Genomic DNA, 18,970 nt, shown 5'->3' with positions numbered 1-18,970 from the left:
TGTTGTGTCTGTGTTTAACACAGTACAACGCCTGTGTACCTGTATTTGCCCCAATTTATTTAGCCTGCAGAATGTTGTTGCTGCTAATCATACCTTGTTGTTCCTTTTCCTTTTTTCTGATAGCCAGAAGTACAGCTTGCTGAAGGATTTGATGTTTTCATGCCTAAATCACAACTGGACTCTATATTAGCAAATTACACTCGCTCAGGAAGTCTCCTCTTTCGAAAACTGGTGTGTGCGTTTTTTGACGACAAGACGTTGGCCAGCTCTCTGCCGAATGGCAAAAGGAAAAGAGGGCTCAACGACAACCGGAAAGGACTAGACCAAAATATTGTGGGTGCAATAAAAGGTATTTTTTTCCTGATGATTGTATTTTATTATAATGATCATGATTTATCACTTGTTGTACACTGAGAACTTATGCACCGAAGGCAAATTCCTTGTCTATCCAATCACACTTGGCCAATAAATTCCATTCCTCTTCTGTTCCATTCCATTCCTATTCCATTCCTAGTCTGTTCTGTTCTATTCTGTTCCGTTCTATTCCGTTCCATTCCTATTCTATTCTGTTCTGTTCCATTCCATTCTTCTGTTCTGCTCTGTTCTGTTTCTATTCTGTTCTGTTCTATTCTATTCTATTCTATTCTATTCTATTCTATTCTATTCTATTCTATTCTATTCTATTCTATTCTATTCTATTCTACAATATGTTCTGTTCTGTTCTGTTCTGTTCTGTTCTGTTCTTCTATTCTATTCTATTCCGTTCCGTTCCATTCTATTCTACAATCCCATTCCTTTCCTTTCCTTTCCTTTCCTTTCCTTTCCTTTCCTTTCCTTTCCTTTCTACTCCACTCCACTCCACTCCACTCCATTCCATTCCACTCCATTCCATTCCATTCCATTCCATTCTATTCTATTCTATTCTATTCTATTCTATTCTATTCTATTCTATTCTATTCTATTCTATTCTATTCTATTCTATTCTATTCTATTCTTATTCCTATTCCATCCTTTTCAAAAGTCTTCTAAACACTGGGCTGTTTCACATCTAGAGACAAGATACAGGTAGTCCTTGACTTACAACCACAATCAAGGCCAAAGTTTGCATTGCTAAGACAGTTGTTATGTGAATTCTCCCCCATTTTATAACCTGTCTTGCCACAATCGTTAAGTGAATCACTACAGTTGTTCAGTTAGTGACACGGTTGTTAAGTAAATGCGGCTTCTCCATTGACCTTACTGTTCAGAAGGTCTCAAGAGATGATCACATCACCCGGGGACATTGCAACCGTCGTAAATATGAGCCAATTGCAACCATATACAACCATATGTTTAGTGACTGTTTAAATTTACAACAGCACTGAAAAAATGACTTACGATCATTTTTCACACTTAATGACTGTTGCAGCATCCCCAGGATCACGTGATCAAAGTTCATGTCCTTGGCAATTGGTTCATATTTATGACGGCCACCATGTGTTCCGGGGTCACGTGATCATCTTTGGCGCCCTTCTGACGAACAAAGTCAATGGGGAAGCCAGATTCGCTTAACAAGCATGTTACTAACTGAACAGCTACAGTGATTCACTTAATAACAGTGGCAAGAATGGTCATAAAATGGGGCAAAACCCACTTAACAAGTGTCTTGCTTAGCAACAGAAACTTTGGACTCAGTGTGGTCATAGGTTGAAGACGATAGATAGATAGATAGATAGATAGATAGATAGATAGATAGATAGATAGATAAATAGATAGATAGATATGGAAAGATAATATAGATGATATAGACATAGATAGATAAATAGATAGATAGATAGATAGATAGATATGGAAAGATAATATAGATGATATAGACATAGATAGATAAATAGATAGATAGATAGATAGATAGATAGATAGATAGATAGATAGATAGATAGATAGATATGGAAAGATGATATAGACAGTTAAAGATGATGATGATAGATAGATAGATAGATAGATAGATAGATAGATAGATAGATAGATAGATAGATGATAGATAGATATGGAAAGATGATATAGACAGTTAAAGATAGATAGATAGATAGATAGATAGATAGATAGATAGATAGATAGATAGATAGATAGATAGATAGATATGATATGATATGATATAGATGATAGAGACAGACATAAATAGATAGACAGGCAGACAGAGAGACAGACGTCTGAAATATGTATCTGAATCAGTTTTCAGTTCCATCCAGCTGCTGATCTCCCTCAAGTGGCACCAGTAGGCACCATTCTAATAATAAGACTCCTTTTATTGACTTGACGGTGCCAGCCAAGTGATAGGACTTGAGGAACTCTACGGACTCTCCTTGACACGAGTAGCAAGTGATGCCACTGTGGAAGTTCGCTCTGCCTGTCTCTATTTACACACATTGACTTCTTAAAGCCGATCTTCAAGACACTAGATCTATTTGTTTCCTCTGGTGGCTCATTCAGCCTTCGATCTCATTAAGAATTGGAAGGTTTTGTTCGCTACTTGGCAGGAGAGAGACCTTCCAGAAGATCTAGTCTCAAACTTTGGGCACTGTATCCCACTAGTACAGATTGAGCACGTTGTGTCCAATAAATCAGTTGGAGGGGGACTTTTCAGGGATATAACTCATGTCATTTCCAATATCCCTGTAGTATTTTTGGAGAGGGGGAATTGTTTTACTGCTGTAAAGCTAATCAGCAAAGAGGATGCTAATAAGGCCGTTAAAAGCATCGGAGTTGAGTGGAGCTTTTGACGTCAAACTCTACTTGCTTTTCAAGCTGACTTTGTAATAATGCCGCTGGGGCGGGGGCGGGGGGGGGCGAAAGCCCTAATAAGCAGGCATATACATAGAATGAAGGCTATTGCTAAGCACATTGATTTGTGCTTTAGATTGTAAGCCGCCCTGAGTCTTCGGAGAAGGGCGGGATATAAATGGGATTTTTTTAAAAAAAAACTGATTTTTTTTCCCCATACATTTTTATCCCTTGCTTTCTCTGCTGTTTCTGTTAACCCTTGACTCTGTTCTTTTTCTCAAGTGCATCCTTCTTAAGTCGTATCTCAGCTTCAGGCTATACCCTGGCCTAAAACCTATTTTCTTTAAGGTATCCCTAGAGCAGGGGTCGGCAACCTGAAAAAGGAAAAGAGCCACTGGGAACCGGTTCCATCACACATAAAAAAAAGTGGGAGCCGTGCGTGTGTGTCCATGCACGCGCATGCGCAAAAAAAGTTTTGCGCATGCGCAAAACGGTTTTTTCTTGCGCATGCGCGGACGCACGCAGTTGCCATTTTTTTTATGTGTGATGGAACCGGTTCCCGGTTGCGCGACGGCGACGGCCCGTTTGCAGAGCTACCGCCTTCGGCAGCCTGCAAACGTGCCGTGGCAGCTTTCTCAAAGAGCGGCGCCGCTGCCCGTTCGCGCGGAGGTACGCACGCACCTCTCCAAAGGTTTGGGGAGGTGCGCGCGCACCTCTCCAAACGGACGGTGCCACTCTCCATTTGGAGAGGTGCGCGCGCACCACTGCCCGTTCAAAGAGGTGCGCGCGCACCGGGCGGCTGGGAGCCGCAGGAGACGGCTCAAAGAGCCGCATGCGGCTCCGGAGCCGCGGGTTGCCGACCCGTGCCCTAGAGCTTCCATCAGATGCAATGGGGAAAAAAACATGGTTGCATTTCTTTCCACCTCCTCCTCCTTCCAAAAAAAGGGGGCGAGAACCCTGCCCTCACACCTGGCTAAATCCACACATGTGATAAAACTCCTGCCCAAACAACCTTAATAAGCAGGCATAGACATAGAATGAAGGCTATTGCTAAGCACATTGATTTGTGCTTTAAATTGTAAGCCGCCCTGAGTCTTCGGAGAAGGGCGGGATATAAATGGGATTAAAAATAAAAATAAAATAAAATGAAATTGTGGTCCTCATAGATCAAGAACATTCCTGACTCCCTCCAGTTCTTTTTAAACAACTTCGTTAGATAGCTTTCTGTAGCTGATGTTTTGCTCTGTTTCGGAAATGCTCCTTAATTAAGGAAATATTTTGGCCTCTGACTTCCTAAAGGTTGAAATATACTCATAAGCCAAAGAAAGGAATTGTTGGGTCTGTGGTTGATCCTTCTCCTTTATTTTTTCTGAGGTCTTTTCCAGTTGGGGTCCTTGGTGTGCTCTCTGAGCTTGGTGGTTTTGTTGCAGACGTTTCACGACCCAGCTGGGCAACATCATCAGCAAAACCCACTTCCTTCTAGCACAGATGATGGTACCTTGTTGGGTCGTGAAACGGTGGAGGCTGGTTCTCCGAGCTTGTGGGTTGGTTTCCGAACGTTTCGTCGCCAGGCTGGGTAACATCTTCAGCGGAGTTGAGGGGACGTCAGTGTTTTGTGTTCTTCTGCTTATAAGGGCTTCAGGTGTGGCTTGTAGGTCTTGTGATGGGAGGGTCACATCAAGTAAGGGTCACATCAGGTGAGGGTCCTGTGTTGGGTCAGGTGTGAGTCGCGTCAAGTGAGGGTCAGTAGGTCTTGTGATGGGGAGGTCACGTCAGGTGAGGGTCATGTTGGGCGAGGGTCTTGTGAGGGGTCAAGTGTGGGTCGCATCAAGTGAGGGTGTCTCTTGAAGTGAGGGTCTCACTTGATGGGACAGATGCCTGACCCATCACAAGACCCTCACTCGACGCGACCCACACCTGACCCAACACAAGACCCATCACAAGACCCTCACTCGACGTGACCCACACCTGACCCATCACAAGACCCTCACTCGACGCAACCCACACCTGACCCATCACAAGACCCTCACTCGATGTGACCCACACCTGACCCATCACAAGACCCTCCCTTGACGCTACCCACACCTGATCCAACACAAGACCCTCACTCGACGTAACCCACACCTGACCCAACACCTGACCCATCACAAGACCCTCACTCGATGTGACCCACACCTGACCTATCACAAGACCCTGCCTTGACGCTACCCACACCTGACCCAACACAAGACCCATCACAAGACCCTCCCTTGACCCACCCACACCCGGCCCACCACAAGACCCCCATCTGACATGACCTCCCCATCACCAGACCTACTGACCACACCTGAAGCCCTTATAAGCAGAAGAACACCGACACCGACACTCCCCTGAAGATTTTTTTTAAAAAAAAAACACGTTTTATTGATTTTCTAATTTTACATTTGAGTACTTAAAAAGCAACGTGGCGGCTGAGTTAATCGATAATTCAATAACATACAAGTATCTTTAGTACGAGTCTCAAGCTACTACACTGAATTTTTTTCTCTCTTCTCCCCTTAGTATTTGCTGTCTCCTGTTTAAACTAAGACAGTTCTTATTAAATCAATTAGATAAAAATGACATCCTCGCATTTATCAGTAATTTTTGGCCTATACATATCCTGATTATTTTAACATTCCGCCTTTATAGACAGTCAATGTCCTGATTAGTTTCCCCCAGTTTTTAATTTCCCATTAATATTAAACTTTAACCTTTAATGTTTACAATTTCCAAGTGTTAAGTCACCGAAATTCCCATGGTCACAATTCATCACAAAGTCTAATGTTCAGGATACACATTTAGAACAATTAACCAGTGAGAACAATTAACCAGTGGAACCAACTTCCTCCGGAAGCGTTGAATGCTCCAACACTGCAAGTTTTTAAGAAGAGACTGGACAGCCATTTTTCCTGAAATGGTATAGGGTTTCCTGCCTGAGCAGGGGGTTGGACTAGATGACCTCCAAGGTCCCTTCCAACTTTACTATTATGATTATGATTAAACAAATCTGACCGAGCAAGGCGGCAACTTTGACTTGTCACGCCAGTAAGCGCTAACGGCCTTCCTTCTCTCTAATTGATAAAGCGGTATAACATTCTTATTTTCTACGTCTTAAATTTAGTAGATGTTACCTAGCCAAGCCACCAGCTCGGAGAACCAGCCTTCACCCTCATCCTCCGCCCGAGCTGCAGATATTCACCGCCATCGCAAAACCACCACGCTCAGAGAGCCCCAAGGACCCCACCGTCCCACCCCGAGCTAGAGCTCGATTTATATGTCTGTGAGATAGGATGTGGGAAGAGGTTGGGGGGGGGGAGAGCAGAATCAGGGGCATCGCCTTAGAAGAGGATATTTTTGTTTGTTTGCTGGCTTGCTCTGCTGGAATCTCCACAGCTAGTCCTCGACTTACAACAGTTCGTCCAAAGTGACGGCACTGAACAAAAGCCAGCCGTGACCGTTTTTCACTCTTAGGGACTAGCGCAGCATCCCTGCGGCCTCGTGATTTATGTTTCGACGCTTAACAACAACTGACTCATATTTGTGACGGTCGCAATGTCCTGGGGGGGGTGTTTTTCACGTGATCCCCCTTTTTGCGACTCCGCCGAGCAAAGTCATTGGGGGGAAGCCAGATTCCACTTAAGCCAGGGGTAGGCAACCTCGGCTCTTTTATGACTCGTGGACTTCAACTCCCAGAATTCCTGAGCCAGCCATGCTGAGAGGAAAAGTGAGAGGTTTCCAAGCTGAGCCATGCTGGCTCAGGAATTCTGGGAGTTGAAGTCCACGAGTCATAAAAGAGCCGAGGTTGCCTACCCCTGACGTAAGCACAGTGTTACCAACCTAACAACTGCGGGGATTCAGTGAACAAATGCGACAAGAAAAGGCGTAAAATGGGGGGCCAAAACTCACTTTAACCAATGTCTCACTCAGCAATATAAATTTCGGGGACCGATGGTGGTCGTAAGGCGAGGACTACCTATAAGATAACAGCAGGACAAAGTGTTTACTCCCTCCGTTAGCCACAGTGTTCTCCAGAAATGCACGTTTAGGGCTACTAATATGCTTCACCTGATTTTGGAGTTGTTGTTGTTGTTTTGCTTTCCCGCTGCAGTGTTCACAGAAAAATACTGTACTGTAAACCACGTGGATAAACTTCCTGGTCCGAGAGACTGGGTACAAATTCTGCAGGATCAAATCAAGCTGGCCAGAAGACGGTTGAAAAGAGGATCAGGTGAGTGAGAAGAAGGAAGGAGGGAAGGGGAGAATGTAAAAGAGAAAGGCAAGACAGAGCCTTACCCTCCTTTACCGTGGAGTTGAAGAAGGGGGTTTATGTTCCCAAATGCAGGTTCAGCATGGATCTCTGTCCCTCTTCATCTTCTTTTTTTCCCTCCATATTCTCAGTCTGGAGCGAAGGCGGGAATGTCCTGCATCCAGAAGTTCCCCTTTGGGGGATAACGCAGAGGGTTTTCTGTAGGGGTTAGGGTTGGAGTTAGGGTAGGGGTTGGGGGTTGGGGTTGGGGTTAAGGGTTGGAGTTGGGGTTGGGGTTAAGAATTGGGGTTAAGAATTGGGGTTGGGGTTAGGATTGGGGTTGGGGTTAGGGGTTGGGTTAAGAGTTGGGGTTAAGGGTTGGTGTTAGCGTTGGGGTTGGGGTTAAGAGTTGGGGTTGGGGTTAGGGTTTAGGGGTTGGGGTTAGGGTAGGGGTTTGGGGTCCAGGGTTGGGGTTGGGGTGAAAGGTTGGGTTGGGGTTAAGAGTTGGGGTTGGGTTTAAGAGTTGGGGTTGAGTTAGGGTTTAGGGGTTGGGGTTAGGGTTAGGGTAGGGTTTTGGGGTCCAGGGTTGGGGTTAAAGGTTGGGGTTAAGGGTTGGGGTTAGGGATTTTCTGTAGGGGTCTTGTCTTGATTGCTTTCCACGTGCCTGAATCTGAATTATGTTATGGGGTGGGCTGAGAGAGCCATGCTACTCTGCACGTCCTTGACTTACAACAGTTCATTTAGCGACTGTTCAAAGTTACAACGGCACTGAAAAAGGTCTCTTATGACCATTTTTCAGACTTGCAATGTCTCCGTGGTCACGCGATCAAAATGCAGACGTGTGGCAACTGACTCACGTTTATGACGATTGCAATGTCCTGAGCTCACGTGACCAACTTGGAACCATTCAGCATTAATAATAATAATAACAGAGTTGGAAGGGACCTTGGAGGTCTTCTAGTCCAACCCCCTGTTCAAGCAGGAGACCCCATACCATTCCAGACAAATAGCTCCCCAATTTCTTTTTAAAAGCCTCCAGTGATGGAGAAAGGAGGGAGGGAAGAAGGAAGGAAGGAAGTTTGGTTAACAGAATAACAGAGTTGGAAGGGACCTTGGAGGTCTTCTAGTCTAACCCCCTGCTGAAGCAAGAGACCCCATACCATTTCAGACAAGGGGCTGTCCAGTCTCCTCTTAAAATCCTCCAGTGATGGAGCAGCCACAACTAAGAAGAGGTACATAGACTTCAAGTGTTCACACAAGTTGGGAACGATGTCACAAAAGTTGCATTGCAGCCTTCACCCCTTCTGGGTGTACAGGTAGTCCTCGACTTACAACAGTTCATTTAGTGACCATTTGAAGTTACAATGGCCCTGAAAAAAGCGTCTTACGACCGTTTTTCACACTGATGACCCTTGCAGCATTCCCCAGGATCCCGTGATCAAAATTCAAACCCTTGGCAACTGGTTCATGTTTATGATGGCTGCGGCGTCCCGGGTTCATGTGATCCCCCTCTTGCGACCTTCTGACCAGCAAGGTCAATGGGGCAAGCCGGATTCACTTAAAACAACCGAATTACAAACTTAACAACTGCCAAGGATTCACTGAAACAACCGTGTTACTAACAGGACAAGTGCAGGGATTCACTTCACAGCCCTGGCAGGCAAGCAAGCGTCACAAAACGAGGCCAAGCTCACAAATGAGGCAAACGTCTCGCTTGGCAGGGGAAATTTTGGGCTGAGTCGTGGTCGTAAGTTGAGGACTACCTGCACTTAAGACAACAGGCTGCCCGTCAAGGAGATGCCCGGCCTCCACTGGCATCTCCAGAAGCATTTGAAGAATGAGAAGACACGTGGGGACAGGTTGGGCTCAATCCTTAGAGAGAGAAGAATTTTGCAGCCAGGAATTTGTGGTTAAAGTCTTAAATGAGAAGCCATTTCAGCCAGGCTGAATCACCACGAAAAAACCGGTTGGGGCAATTTGGGGGCGTTTCCGTTTCAAAACAGCCCACGCCAAACCTGATTTCATTTTTTTCTTTTTCTTTTAAAGAAAATTTTAGTGATTTTCTAGTTTTACACTTAAATATTCGAAAAGCGACGTGGCGGCTGGGTTGGTCAATAATTCAATAACATACAAAAATATCTTTAGTACAGATCTCAAAAGGTTACATTAAATGTTTCCTCTCTTCTCCCCTTAGTATTTACCGTCTCATATTTAAATTAATACCATTCTTATTATGTCAATTAAATAAAAAAATAACTGCCTTACATTTATCAATAATTTTTAGTTTATGCAGAGCTAGTTGTTTTAACCTGATTTCAAGAGCCTTTTAGATCCGACACAGCCTCCTTCAAATCTACTTAAAAGTGATCTCGATAGATCTCAACACCCCCCCGATACATAGGTAGTCCTTGACTTACGACAGTTTGTTTAGTGACCATTTGAAGTTACAGTACCCCTGAAAAAAATGACCTATGACCGTTTTTCACGCTAAGGACCTTTGCAGCATCCCCAGGGTCACATGATCAAAAATCAGATGCCTGGCAACTGACTCATATTTACGACGGCTGCCGTGTCCCAAGGGTCACGTGATCCCCTTTTGCGGCCTTCTGACAAAGTCAACGGGAAGCCAGATTCACTTACCGACCGTGTTACTTACTCAACAACTGCAGTGATTCACTTAACAACGGTGGCAAGAAAGGTTGTAAAATGGGGCAAAACTAATTTAACAAATGTCTCACTTAACAACAGAAGCTTTTGGCTCAGTTGAGGTTGTAAGTCAAGGACTATCTGTACTTACGTAGGGCTGCAGCCATATAACTTTCTCCCATCACGTGTCGTACAACAACGGCTGCAAAACAGGGAACTTGCAACCCAGATTAAGAAAAAAAACACAACCCACAATTCTGCCTTAACATGCCCAGCGAAATGGTTTACAGGTTGTCCTCGCCTTACGACTGGTTGCCCAGCGACTGTTTGAGTTTACAATCAACACCAAAAAAGGAGACTTACAACCCAGATTCGAAGTTAACAATATTCGGGCTCAACTCTGTGATCAGGTGACTGAACCTCAGGTGCTCAGCCACGCAGCCCCGTTTACAACCGTTTGTAGCATCCTACGGTGACCACATTTTACGATGGTTTTGCCCAAAATGGGCACGTATTTCCGGTTTTGAGCAACACCGTGCCCGTAGCAAACCACTCCAATTGCTCAACTATTGCCGCACAAGAAATCAGGTCACAAAATCAGTCACGGAAGGACCGGTTTTACAGCTGTTACAACGTACGACTGTAATAAGCAGGCTCCATTATCGTCATATCTCGAGCACTACCTATACAACGACATTAAAAACGGAAGGTTTTTTTTTTAAAGAACTTTAATGATTTTCAAAAAGCAGAGAGCGTGCACAAAATGGAGCCCAGCTGAGGAGCATCCTCCAAAGAGGTAGAGAAAAGTCAAGATGGCAGCTGCCGCTGTACAATCCAAGCCCTCCTCTCTTTTACTCGCCCTGCGCGTGCAACACTTACTGAAGTAAAAGAGGCGTCTCCTGTCACAGAAGAAGAGCCTTGGTGGAGCAGTGGGCTAATGCCTCCTTAAGTAACACCAGCTGCCTGCAATTAGTGCAGGTTCGCATCCCACCAGGCTCAAGGTTGACTCAGCCTTCCATCCTTCCGAGGTCGGTAAAATGAGGACCCAGATTGTTGGGGGCAATTAAGCTGACTTTGTAATAATGCCACTTGGGGTGTGTGTGTGAAAGCCCTAATAAGCAGGCATATACATAGAATGAAGGCTACTGCTAAGCTTGTAAGCCGCCCTGAGTCTTCGGAGAAGGGCGGGATATAAATGGAATTTAAAAAAAAAAACCGCCCAACTTTGAGCAGCACCACGGAGTCCTCGTGGACGATGGCTTAAATACGAGCCAGCCGTGTGCAGCAGCAGCAGCCAAAAAAGCTAATGCAATCCTGGGCTGTATAAACAAAGAATCAAAATCACACAAAGTATTCGTACCTCTTTATAAAAGCCTCACTGGAATGCTGCATCCAGTTTTGGTCACCCCGTTACAAAAAAAGAAAAGATGTTGAGAGTTTCGGAAAAAGTGCAGAGAAGAGCAACTGAGACGATTAAAGGCCTGGAGTCTAAAACATATTTTTGATTTTTTTTTTATTCCATTTATATCCTGCCCTTCTCCGAAGACTCAGGGCGGCTTACAAGCTTAGCAGTAGCCTTCATTCTATGTATATGCCTGCTTATTAGGGCTTTCACACACACACACCCCAAGCGGCATTATTACAAAGTCAGCTTACCGTAATTGCCCCCAACAATCTGGGTCCTCATTTTACCTACCTGGGAAGGATGGAAGGCTGAGTCAACCTTGAGCCTGGTGGGATGCGAACCTGCATTAATTGCAGGCAGCTGGTGTTACTTAAGGAGGCATTAGCCCACTGCTCCACCAAGGCTCTTTTTAATATGAAGAATGATTGCAGGATTTGGGCTTGTCTTGTCTAGAAAAAAGGAAGGGACAAGGTGGGGACGTGATAGCAGTATTTGAGGGGCTGCCACCAAGAAGAGGGGGGTCAAAACTATTCTCCAAAGCACCAGAAGGCAAGACAAGAAACAATGGATGGAAACTAATTAAGAACAGGAGCAACCTAGAACTAAGGAGAAACTTCCTAACAGTGAGAACTATTAAGCAGTGGAACGACCCTGCCTCCAGAAGTTGTAGGTGCTCCACAACTGGAGGTTTTTCAGACAGCCATGTGTCTGAAATGGCATGGGTCTTCTTCTTGAGCAGGGGTTGGACTAGAAGACCTCCAAGGTCCCTTCCAGCTCTGATTGATTGATTCGCTTCTCTGATGCCCCTGCAAACACCCCTGCCCTGATTTTTTGCTTTTGAAAACGTACTTGTGACTTTTCAGGGTTTTGTCAAGCTGCAGTTATGGTCTGCTTCGTACCTTTTGTTTTCAGCGTTTGGCCTTTTTCCTAGAATTCATTGCAGCAAAAAAAAAAGGTTTGGCTGAGAAAAATTTTTATCAACAGAAGTGCACTGAAGTGGATTTTTGGAATGCAGCTTTAGGAAATCATTTCAGTTTTGTATCCTTAATGCAGCAGGCTAGTGTTTTTTTAATGTAATTAAAGCATTTTTATGTGGTTTGGCATTTTTCCTGCTCAGCTTCAGTTATTGATTTACATCCGAAAAGGATTTCATGTATTAGTATGTGTGCATTATGCAGCAATAAAATCCTTTTCCACTTTAAAGGTTGATTAGCCTTCGGTCGGGGACAAATTGAACTTTGGTTGAAGCAGCTGTTACCAAAATCCCCTTAAGCAGAAGTAATACAGGAGCACTGTAAAAAAAAAAAAAGTCAAGTTGGCAACTGCACAATTGAAGCTCTGCCTTCTTCATACACGCATGAGTAGAGCTTTTTAACTCTGTTGGATAAGAAAATTGAAAAAAAAATGCACAAAACTAAACTAAAGAAAGTACTAAAGCCAGGGGTGTCAAACTGCCGGCCCGCAGGCCGGATGCGTCACGCGGAAGCCGCGCCCACCGCATTGCCGGAAATGGGGAAAAAGCTCCGATATGTTGCGTGACGTCATGTGACGTCACGAGTTTGACATGTCTGCACTAAACTATTAAAACTATAAACAACTTTAAAAAAAGAACAAGGATTCATCATAATCAATAACCAACGAAACAAAATTCTAAACAATCTAAACTTATCGGTTATATATCAAATGTTAAACAGTATACTGATGAGGTTACCTAGCTGGGTCGCGAGACGTCTGCAAGAAAACAGCCAAGCTCAGAGAGTACCAAGGACCCTACAATCCTCCTCCTCCTCCTCCTCTCCATAAACCCTCCTCCCTTCTAGCACTGGCGATGTTACCTAGTTGGGTCATGAAATGTCTGCAAGAAACCCACCAAACTCAGAGAGCCCCAAGGACCCCACAGTCCTCCTCCTCCTCCTCTCCACAAACCCAACTCCCTTCTAGCACTGATGATGTTACCTAGTTGGGTCATGAAATGTCTCAAGCAAACTGCCAGGCACTGAAGACCCCACAGTTCAACTCTGTGCTCCAGAGGGTTGAAGTCAACTCATCTTAAAAGTTGCTGAGTTTGAGAAACACTTTACAGGAACTTCCACAATTCACTGATCATCTTGGTGTAGATGGTACCAGGGTGGTCTCTGGAGGGGGGAAAAAAAGCCCTAGACAGCGGTTCAGCCTGTTTTTAAATAAACATCCACGTTTCGTTTCTTTTCTGCTTTTACTGCCAGCTAAACTCCCAAGTAAAAGATTTGTAAAATAATTTTTCTTTTCTTTAGCAGAGACGGCGGATGGAGATGAGAAACTGGACATCTCTCTGCTAGAGGCAGGTAAATGGCGCTGAGGTCTGCTTCCTTGTTTTATTTTGTTTAATGTGAGATATACTGTACCACTAACTGCTGGAACATCTTGGCAGCTTAGCAATAAAAAAAACAAATTTAAAATCAAGAACACTTAAAACCAAACAATGGGAAGCAAGTAAGCCTTAAAAGCCTGTTGGGAAATAAGTTATTCTGAGGACTTAAAAAAAAAAGCTAATAAGGAAGGTCTTTATTAGGGAGGGCATTCCTGGGACTTGGGCTGGCAACCGAAAAACAAAGAAGGTTGCCACCAGATGACCCCTCTGCAACTGTAGAGGGACCCCTTGAGATCATCTTCAGCAGCAGAGAGGTTCATAGATAAAGAGGTCCTCTCTCGGACCGCCTGCAGCTTAGCCATGGAGGTCTTCACAGCTAATGACCGGTCCAGGAAGCCAATTGGCGCAGATGTGCTGTGGCCTCTGGGTTTCTCTGAGAGTAGACCAATTGCCAACTCTTGTCCCAACTGATTTCTGGATTAGACGCTTGTCAAGAGTAGGCCTCGTACCAATAAAGGGAAATCTTTGTAACTCAGAGATTTGAACTGTGGGGTCCTCGGTGCTCTCTGAGCTTGGTGGGTTTCTTGCGGCCGTTTCATTACTCAACTAGGTAACATCATCAGTGCTAGAAGGGAGTGGGGCTTATGGAAAGGAGGAGGAGGAGAGGAAGGAGGAGGAGGACTGTGGGGTCCTTGGTGCTCTCTGAGCTTGGTGGGTTTCTTGTGGGCATTCCATTACCCCAACTTGGTAGCGTCATCAGTGCTAGAAAGGAGTGGGGTTATATTATATATAAGCAGAGAGCAAACTCCACTCCCTTCCAGCACTGATGATGTTCCCTAGTTGGGTCATGAAACGTCTGCAAGAAAACCACCAAGCTCCGAGAGCACCAAAGGGCATCTTCAATACGCATGAAGATTACAGTTCCTTAAAATGCTGATTTTCAACTTTTAACTCTTTTTTTTTCAGGTTCCCTCCTTGAAGCCACGCCTTCTGCGCCAGTCTTTCATTAGCATATGCCAACCTTGGTTCGAGATGATGCCAGGAACCTTTTTAGATTACTTCACTCTCCGTGGTCTCCTGTTTCGCGATCTCCGATCAATTATTATTATTATTATTATTATTTCATGCTTTTCTAACGTGGATATTAATTAAGCAACGAATCACTCTTCCTTTTTGATTGAATCAAAATAACTAGATTTGTTCGGTAGAGAGGCTCTAGTGCAATTAGTCTGGTAACCAATGTGATAGGATGAATTTTGATTTTATGATGGCATTTTCCCACATCAATACATACTCGCTGGCTATTCTATTTATCTAGGGGGGGAAAGGGAGAAGTTAAAGTTTCCTCTTAACCTTAAGAAATAGCTCCTAACACCTCAATTTCATCTGGCGTTTTTGGTGCAGAAGTCATGGGAATCAAAAAATAAGACTTCTAAGACATTGAATGAATCTTAATTTAACGAGTTTCTGAGTTGAGCCTTTGCTCCACAAGGTAAACTCCTAGATGGATGAAATCATTAACTTTTTTTCAGAAGCAGAATTGCTGTCCTTGTATATGATCATAAGATGCTAATTAATAGTAATAGCAGTGTCACGCTTAATTCAGATCAAGTGCTCCTAAAGATGACAAATTGTTTTCCATATTTTGCCAATCCTGTTAGTTTTTCTGTGATAAAATTTGGGTCTCGAAACACCATCTTGTAGTTCCCCAAAAAGAGTATTTCAGGAATAATTAACAGAATCATTGGGTTGGGAGAGACCTCGGGGGTTATCTAGTCCAAGGCTTTTCAACCAGTGGTACGGGTACCACCTGTGGTACATTGGCACCTGGCAGGTGGTACGCAGCCATCGTAGAAAAGTGGTAGCGGGGGAAGGGAACAAGCTGAACCGGTGGCAGCACCGCACAAGCCTGAGCGAGAGACGGCTGGAGCTGCAGGGCTGCCAGGGCTCAGCGGAAGCGCCAGGATTAGCTCCAGGATCCAGCTGGAGCTCTGTGCTGATTCCGGTGCTTCTGCTGAGCCCAGAAGAAGCGCTGATCAGCTGGAATGTTGCAGCATCTCCAAGGTCTTGTGATTTACATTCAGATGCTTGGCAACTGGTTCATATTTATGATGGTCACAGTGTCCCAGGGTCATGTAAAGTGACCAAAACCTGCTGCAACCACCCAGCAGAGGGGGGGGGGAAATAAAAAACAAACACCCCACCCCACCCCACCCCACCTGCACATCCTCAACAGAAATGCTCACAACAATGAAAACCTCGGACAGGAGGAAGAGCGCCACCGGTTGGGCAGGGAGATATCTTGCTCGGCTGTGGCTTGGGGGGCACTTTTTTCAGTGTCATTGTAACTTCAAACAGTCGCTAAGTGAACTGTTGTAAGTCGAGGACTACCTGTATTTCACTTTTTTTCTTTTTTTTTTTTTTGGTCCTCAAGTTTTTGAGACCTTGCTAGGCGGTACTCGGATGTTGCCATATCCTAAAAGTGGTACAATGGGTGAAAAGGTTGAAAAGCCCTGATCTAGTCAACCCCCCTGCCCAAGGCAGGATTCTGTCCAGTGGTATCAAAAGCACTCCAGTATGATCCCATGACAGTTGTCCAGTTGGTCAAGGCAGGATGTCCATGTCTTCCTCCTTGCCTAATTCTTCAAGTGCCCTTCCATATCAAAAGAGAACATGCATATAGACACGTATCTTAGTTTTCCTTCTTCCTTTTGTCCAGCATCTCAAACCTTGGCTCCTTTATGACTCGTGGACTTCAACTCCCAGAATTCCTATGCCAGTTTGCCTCAGCTTGGAAACCTCTCCCTTTCCCCTCAGCATGGCTGGCTCAGGAATTCTGGGAGTTGAAGTCCACGAGTCATAAAAGAGCCGAGGTTGCCTACCCCTGGCCTAGACCAAGGGTAGGGAACCTTGGCTCTTTTATGGCTCGTGGACTTCAACTCCCAGAATTCCTGAGCCAGCCATGCTGAGGGAAAAGGTTTCCAAGCTGAGCCATGCTGGCTGAGGAATTCTGGGAGTTGAAGTCCACGAGTCATAAAAGAGCCAAGGTTGTCTACCCTTGGCCTAGACTTACAACAGCTCATTTAGTGACTGTTTGAAGTTACAGCACTGAAAAGAGTGATTTACGGCCAATTTTCACACAACCATAGCGGCATTCCCCACGGTCACATGATCAAAATTCGGAGGCTTGGCAACTGACTCGTATTTATGACGGTCGCAGTGTCCTGGGGTCACGTGATCCCCTTTGGCGACCTGACCAGCAAAATCAATGGGGGGGGGGGGTGTTGAGCCGGATTCACTTAACAACCGTGTTACTAACTTAACACCTGCAGTGATTCACTTAACAACTGTGGCAAGAAAAGTCACTGAAGAAATGTCTCGCTTAACCATGGAAATTTGGGGCTGAATTGTGGTCGTAAGTCGAAGGCTACCTGTGCAGGCAGATTTGCCGTACTTTGGCTCTGATCTCGGCTGGTCCACGCACTTAAATCTATAATAGTTGGGCAGGAATAAAGAGTGGAAAATATAGATTCTTTAGTGCTGCTCACGTGATCTGTGGCACACGCTTATTGGCCGCTTGTAGACATTTTTCTCATGTAGCTTTGCTTTCTGCCACCTTTGAGGAGAAAAACTTAACACAGAATGAGAATTTCCTAACGGTGAGGGCCATCAACCAGTGGAACAGCTTGCCTTCGGAAGTTGTGGGTGCTGCATCACTGGAGATTTTCAAAAAGAGACTGGACAACCATTTATTTGAAATGGTTTAGTAGGATCTCCTACTTCAACGGGGTGTGTGTGAACTAGAAGACCTCCAAGGTCCCTTCCAGCAATATTCCATGTTCTATGAGTCTTTGAGAAGCCCCTATATAAAATGCAGATTATCCGGATGCATACAGGAGTAAAAAAATAATAATAATGCATTTTATTTCTCTCTTTGATGAACTAAGGACCCTCTACTCTGTGCACCTGGTTAGTTTCCATTCTCCTTTGTTTTGCTAAGCTACGTGGATTAGGAATTGTGAGAATTTAGTAGAAAGTTTTTGGAGGATACAACTTTGAGGAGGTTCTTTCCATCTGCATACATTTCCGTTCCTTATTCTATCCCTTAAGAGCCGAGATGTTTGGGGGGGGGCGGGCGGTCTACGTTCATATTTCTCTTTTCAAACAAAAGCTGGCAGGAATAGGTCTGCAACTCTCCACTAACCTTCAATACATTCTGACATCTCACAAAAACACTGCCTGAACTTATTTGCCTTTTTTTGTTACTTTTGAAGATCCCAATATCTTCTGTGTTCTAGGTGAGAATGTCTGGTCATATCTTAAGATCAGGGGTATCCAACCTTGGCCACTTTTAAGACCTGTGGACTTCATCTCCCAGAATTCCCCAGCCAGCCATGATGCTGGCTGGGGAATTCTGGGAGTTGAAGTCCACAGGTGAAGTGGCCAAGGTTGGACGTCCCCGTTTCACATGAAGGGTTAATGCCACATACATGAAAAATTCATTGATACCGTCATAGACATCTCTAGCAGAGTCTAATGGTGTGTTTAGGAATCCTCTCTTCAGCTTGCTAAAAAGAATAGTTTCTGCAGCTCAGTAATGTTTTTATAAATTTTTAAACTTAATACAGCACAACCAATTTATCCCTGAAATGTGGCTGTCTTTTCTTGATGATCTGATAAACCTGGCTAGGGCTGTAGTCTTTAAGGATCCCACATCCTCTTTTGGAGGCCAATGGGATTTTCCTCCATGAATGAAAATTCTTGGTCTTTTCTGTAAGTCCTCAAATGGGGCTTACGTATTATAACCATTAACCAACAATCAGCCGTCTTATGAAACTTAAGGGGGAAAAAATTGTACTCGTGTTGACTTTAACTGTGACTAATGTTAAAACTTTTTTCCAGGAGTCTTTTTTTATAGGTTTTATTATTAAGGGGGAAAAATCATTCCATATTTAGGTAAAAGTCTCAATCTTATGTATATATGTTTTATTAATATGTACATATTTAGCTATTTTTTAAATTACTATGTTCTTAATAAAACCAACAAGGGACTAGTTGTGAAATGGTGCATAAGATTGTGTCGTGTTATCAATCTCTGGGAATCTCTTTGTCAAGTTCAGCAAAATAATGATGATGATAATAATAATAATAATAAATTGCTCTAATTTAATCAAGAGTCCTTATGTTTATTTTGACAGATTGGTTTTTTAATTACAAATTTTGAAATAATGACTTTTATCTCTGTCCAATTTCTTCCTGTCAGTTGTTACTAAAGAAAAAGGGTGGTGAATCCATTGTCTACCACCCAGGAAATTAGCAATAAGGCTAAACTAACTGCCCCAAAGGCAGAATTAAATTACCGTAATAGCAAATTTCATCCCTTCTACAAACAAACAAAAGGCTTGCTTGCTTGTAGAAGGGATGTGCTATTAATTTATAACATGGGAATGACTTGTCCGTGTAACACAGGATGGGGCGAACAGGAACAATTGTGGGTTTTTTTATTTAAATAATAGCACACCGTGATTGTGTGGTACGTAGT

At 44.1% G+C, this 18,970-nt stretch overlaps 1 protein-coding gene across 3 annotated transcripts in view; it reads left to right on the top strand.

The window, feature by feature from the left end:
• BEND7 (BEN domain containing 7) overlaps positions 1-18,592 on the top strand; it is a 64,112-nt gene extending 45,520 nt beyond the window's left edge. For 2 of the 3 annotated variants that reach the window (XM_081331244.1, XM_081331245.1), the window contains exons 6-9: positions 124-349; positions 6,890-7,009; positions 13,352-13,402; positions 14,395-18,592. In XM_081331244.1, the coding sequence (XP_081187370.1) occupies positions 124-349; positions 6,890-7,009; positions 13,352-13,402; positions 14,395-14,438 (441 nt within the window). In that variant the 3' untranslated portion in view covers positions 14,439-18,592. The remainder of the gene's footprint in view (positions 1-123; positions 350-6,889; positions 7,010-13,351; positions 13,403-14,394) is intronic. The other variant, XM_081331246.1, reaches the window with a different exon arrangement.
• The last annotated feature ends 378 nt before the right edge of the window (positions 18,593-18,970 follow it).

This window comes from Vipera berus, assembly GCF_964194415.1.
Source record: "Vipera berus genome assembly, chromosome: 6".
Lineage (NCBI taxonomy): Eukaryota > Metazoa > Chordata > Lepidosauria > Squamata > Viperidae > Vipera > Vipera berus.
Note: the sequence above shows the minus strand (reverse complement) of the source record. Positions and strands in the feature narration are given on the sequence as shown.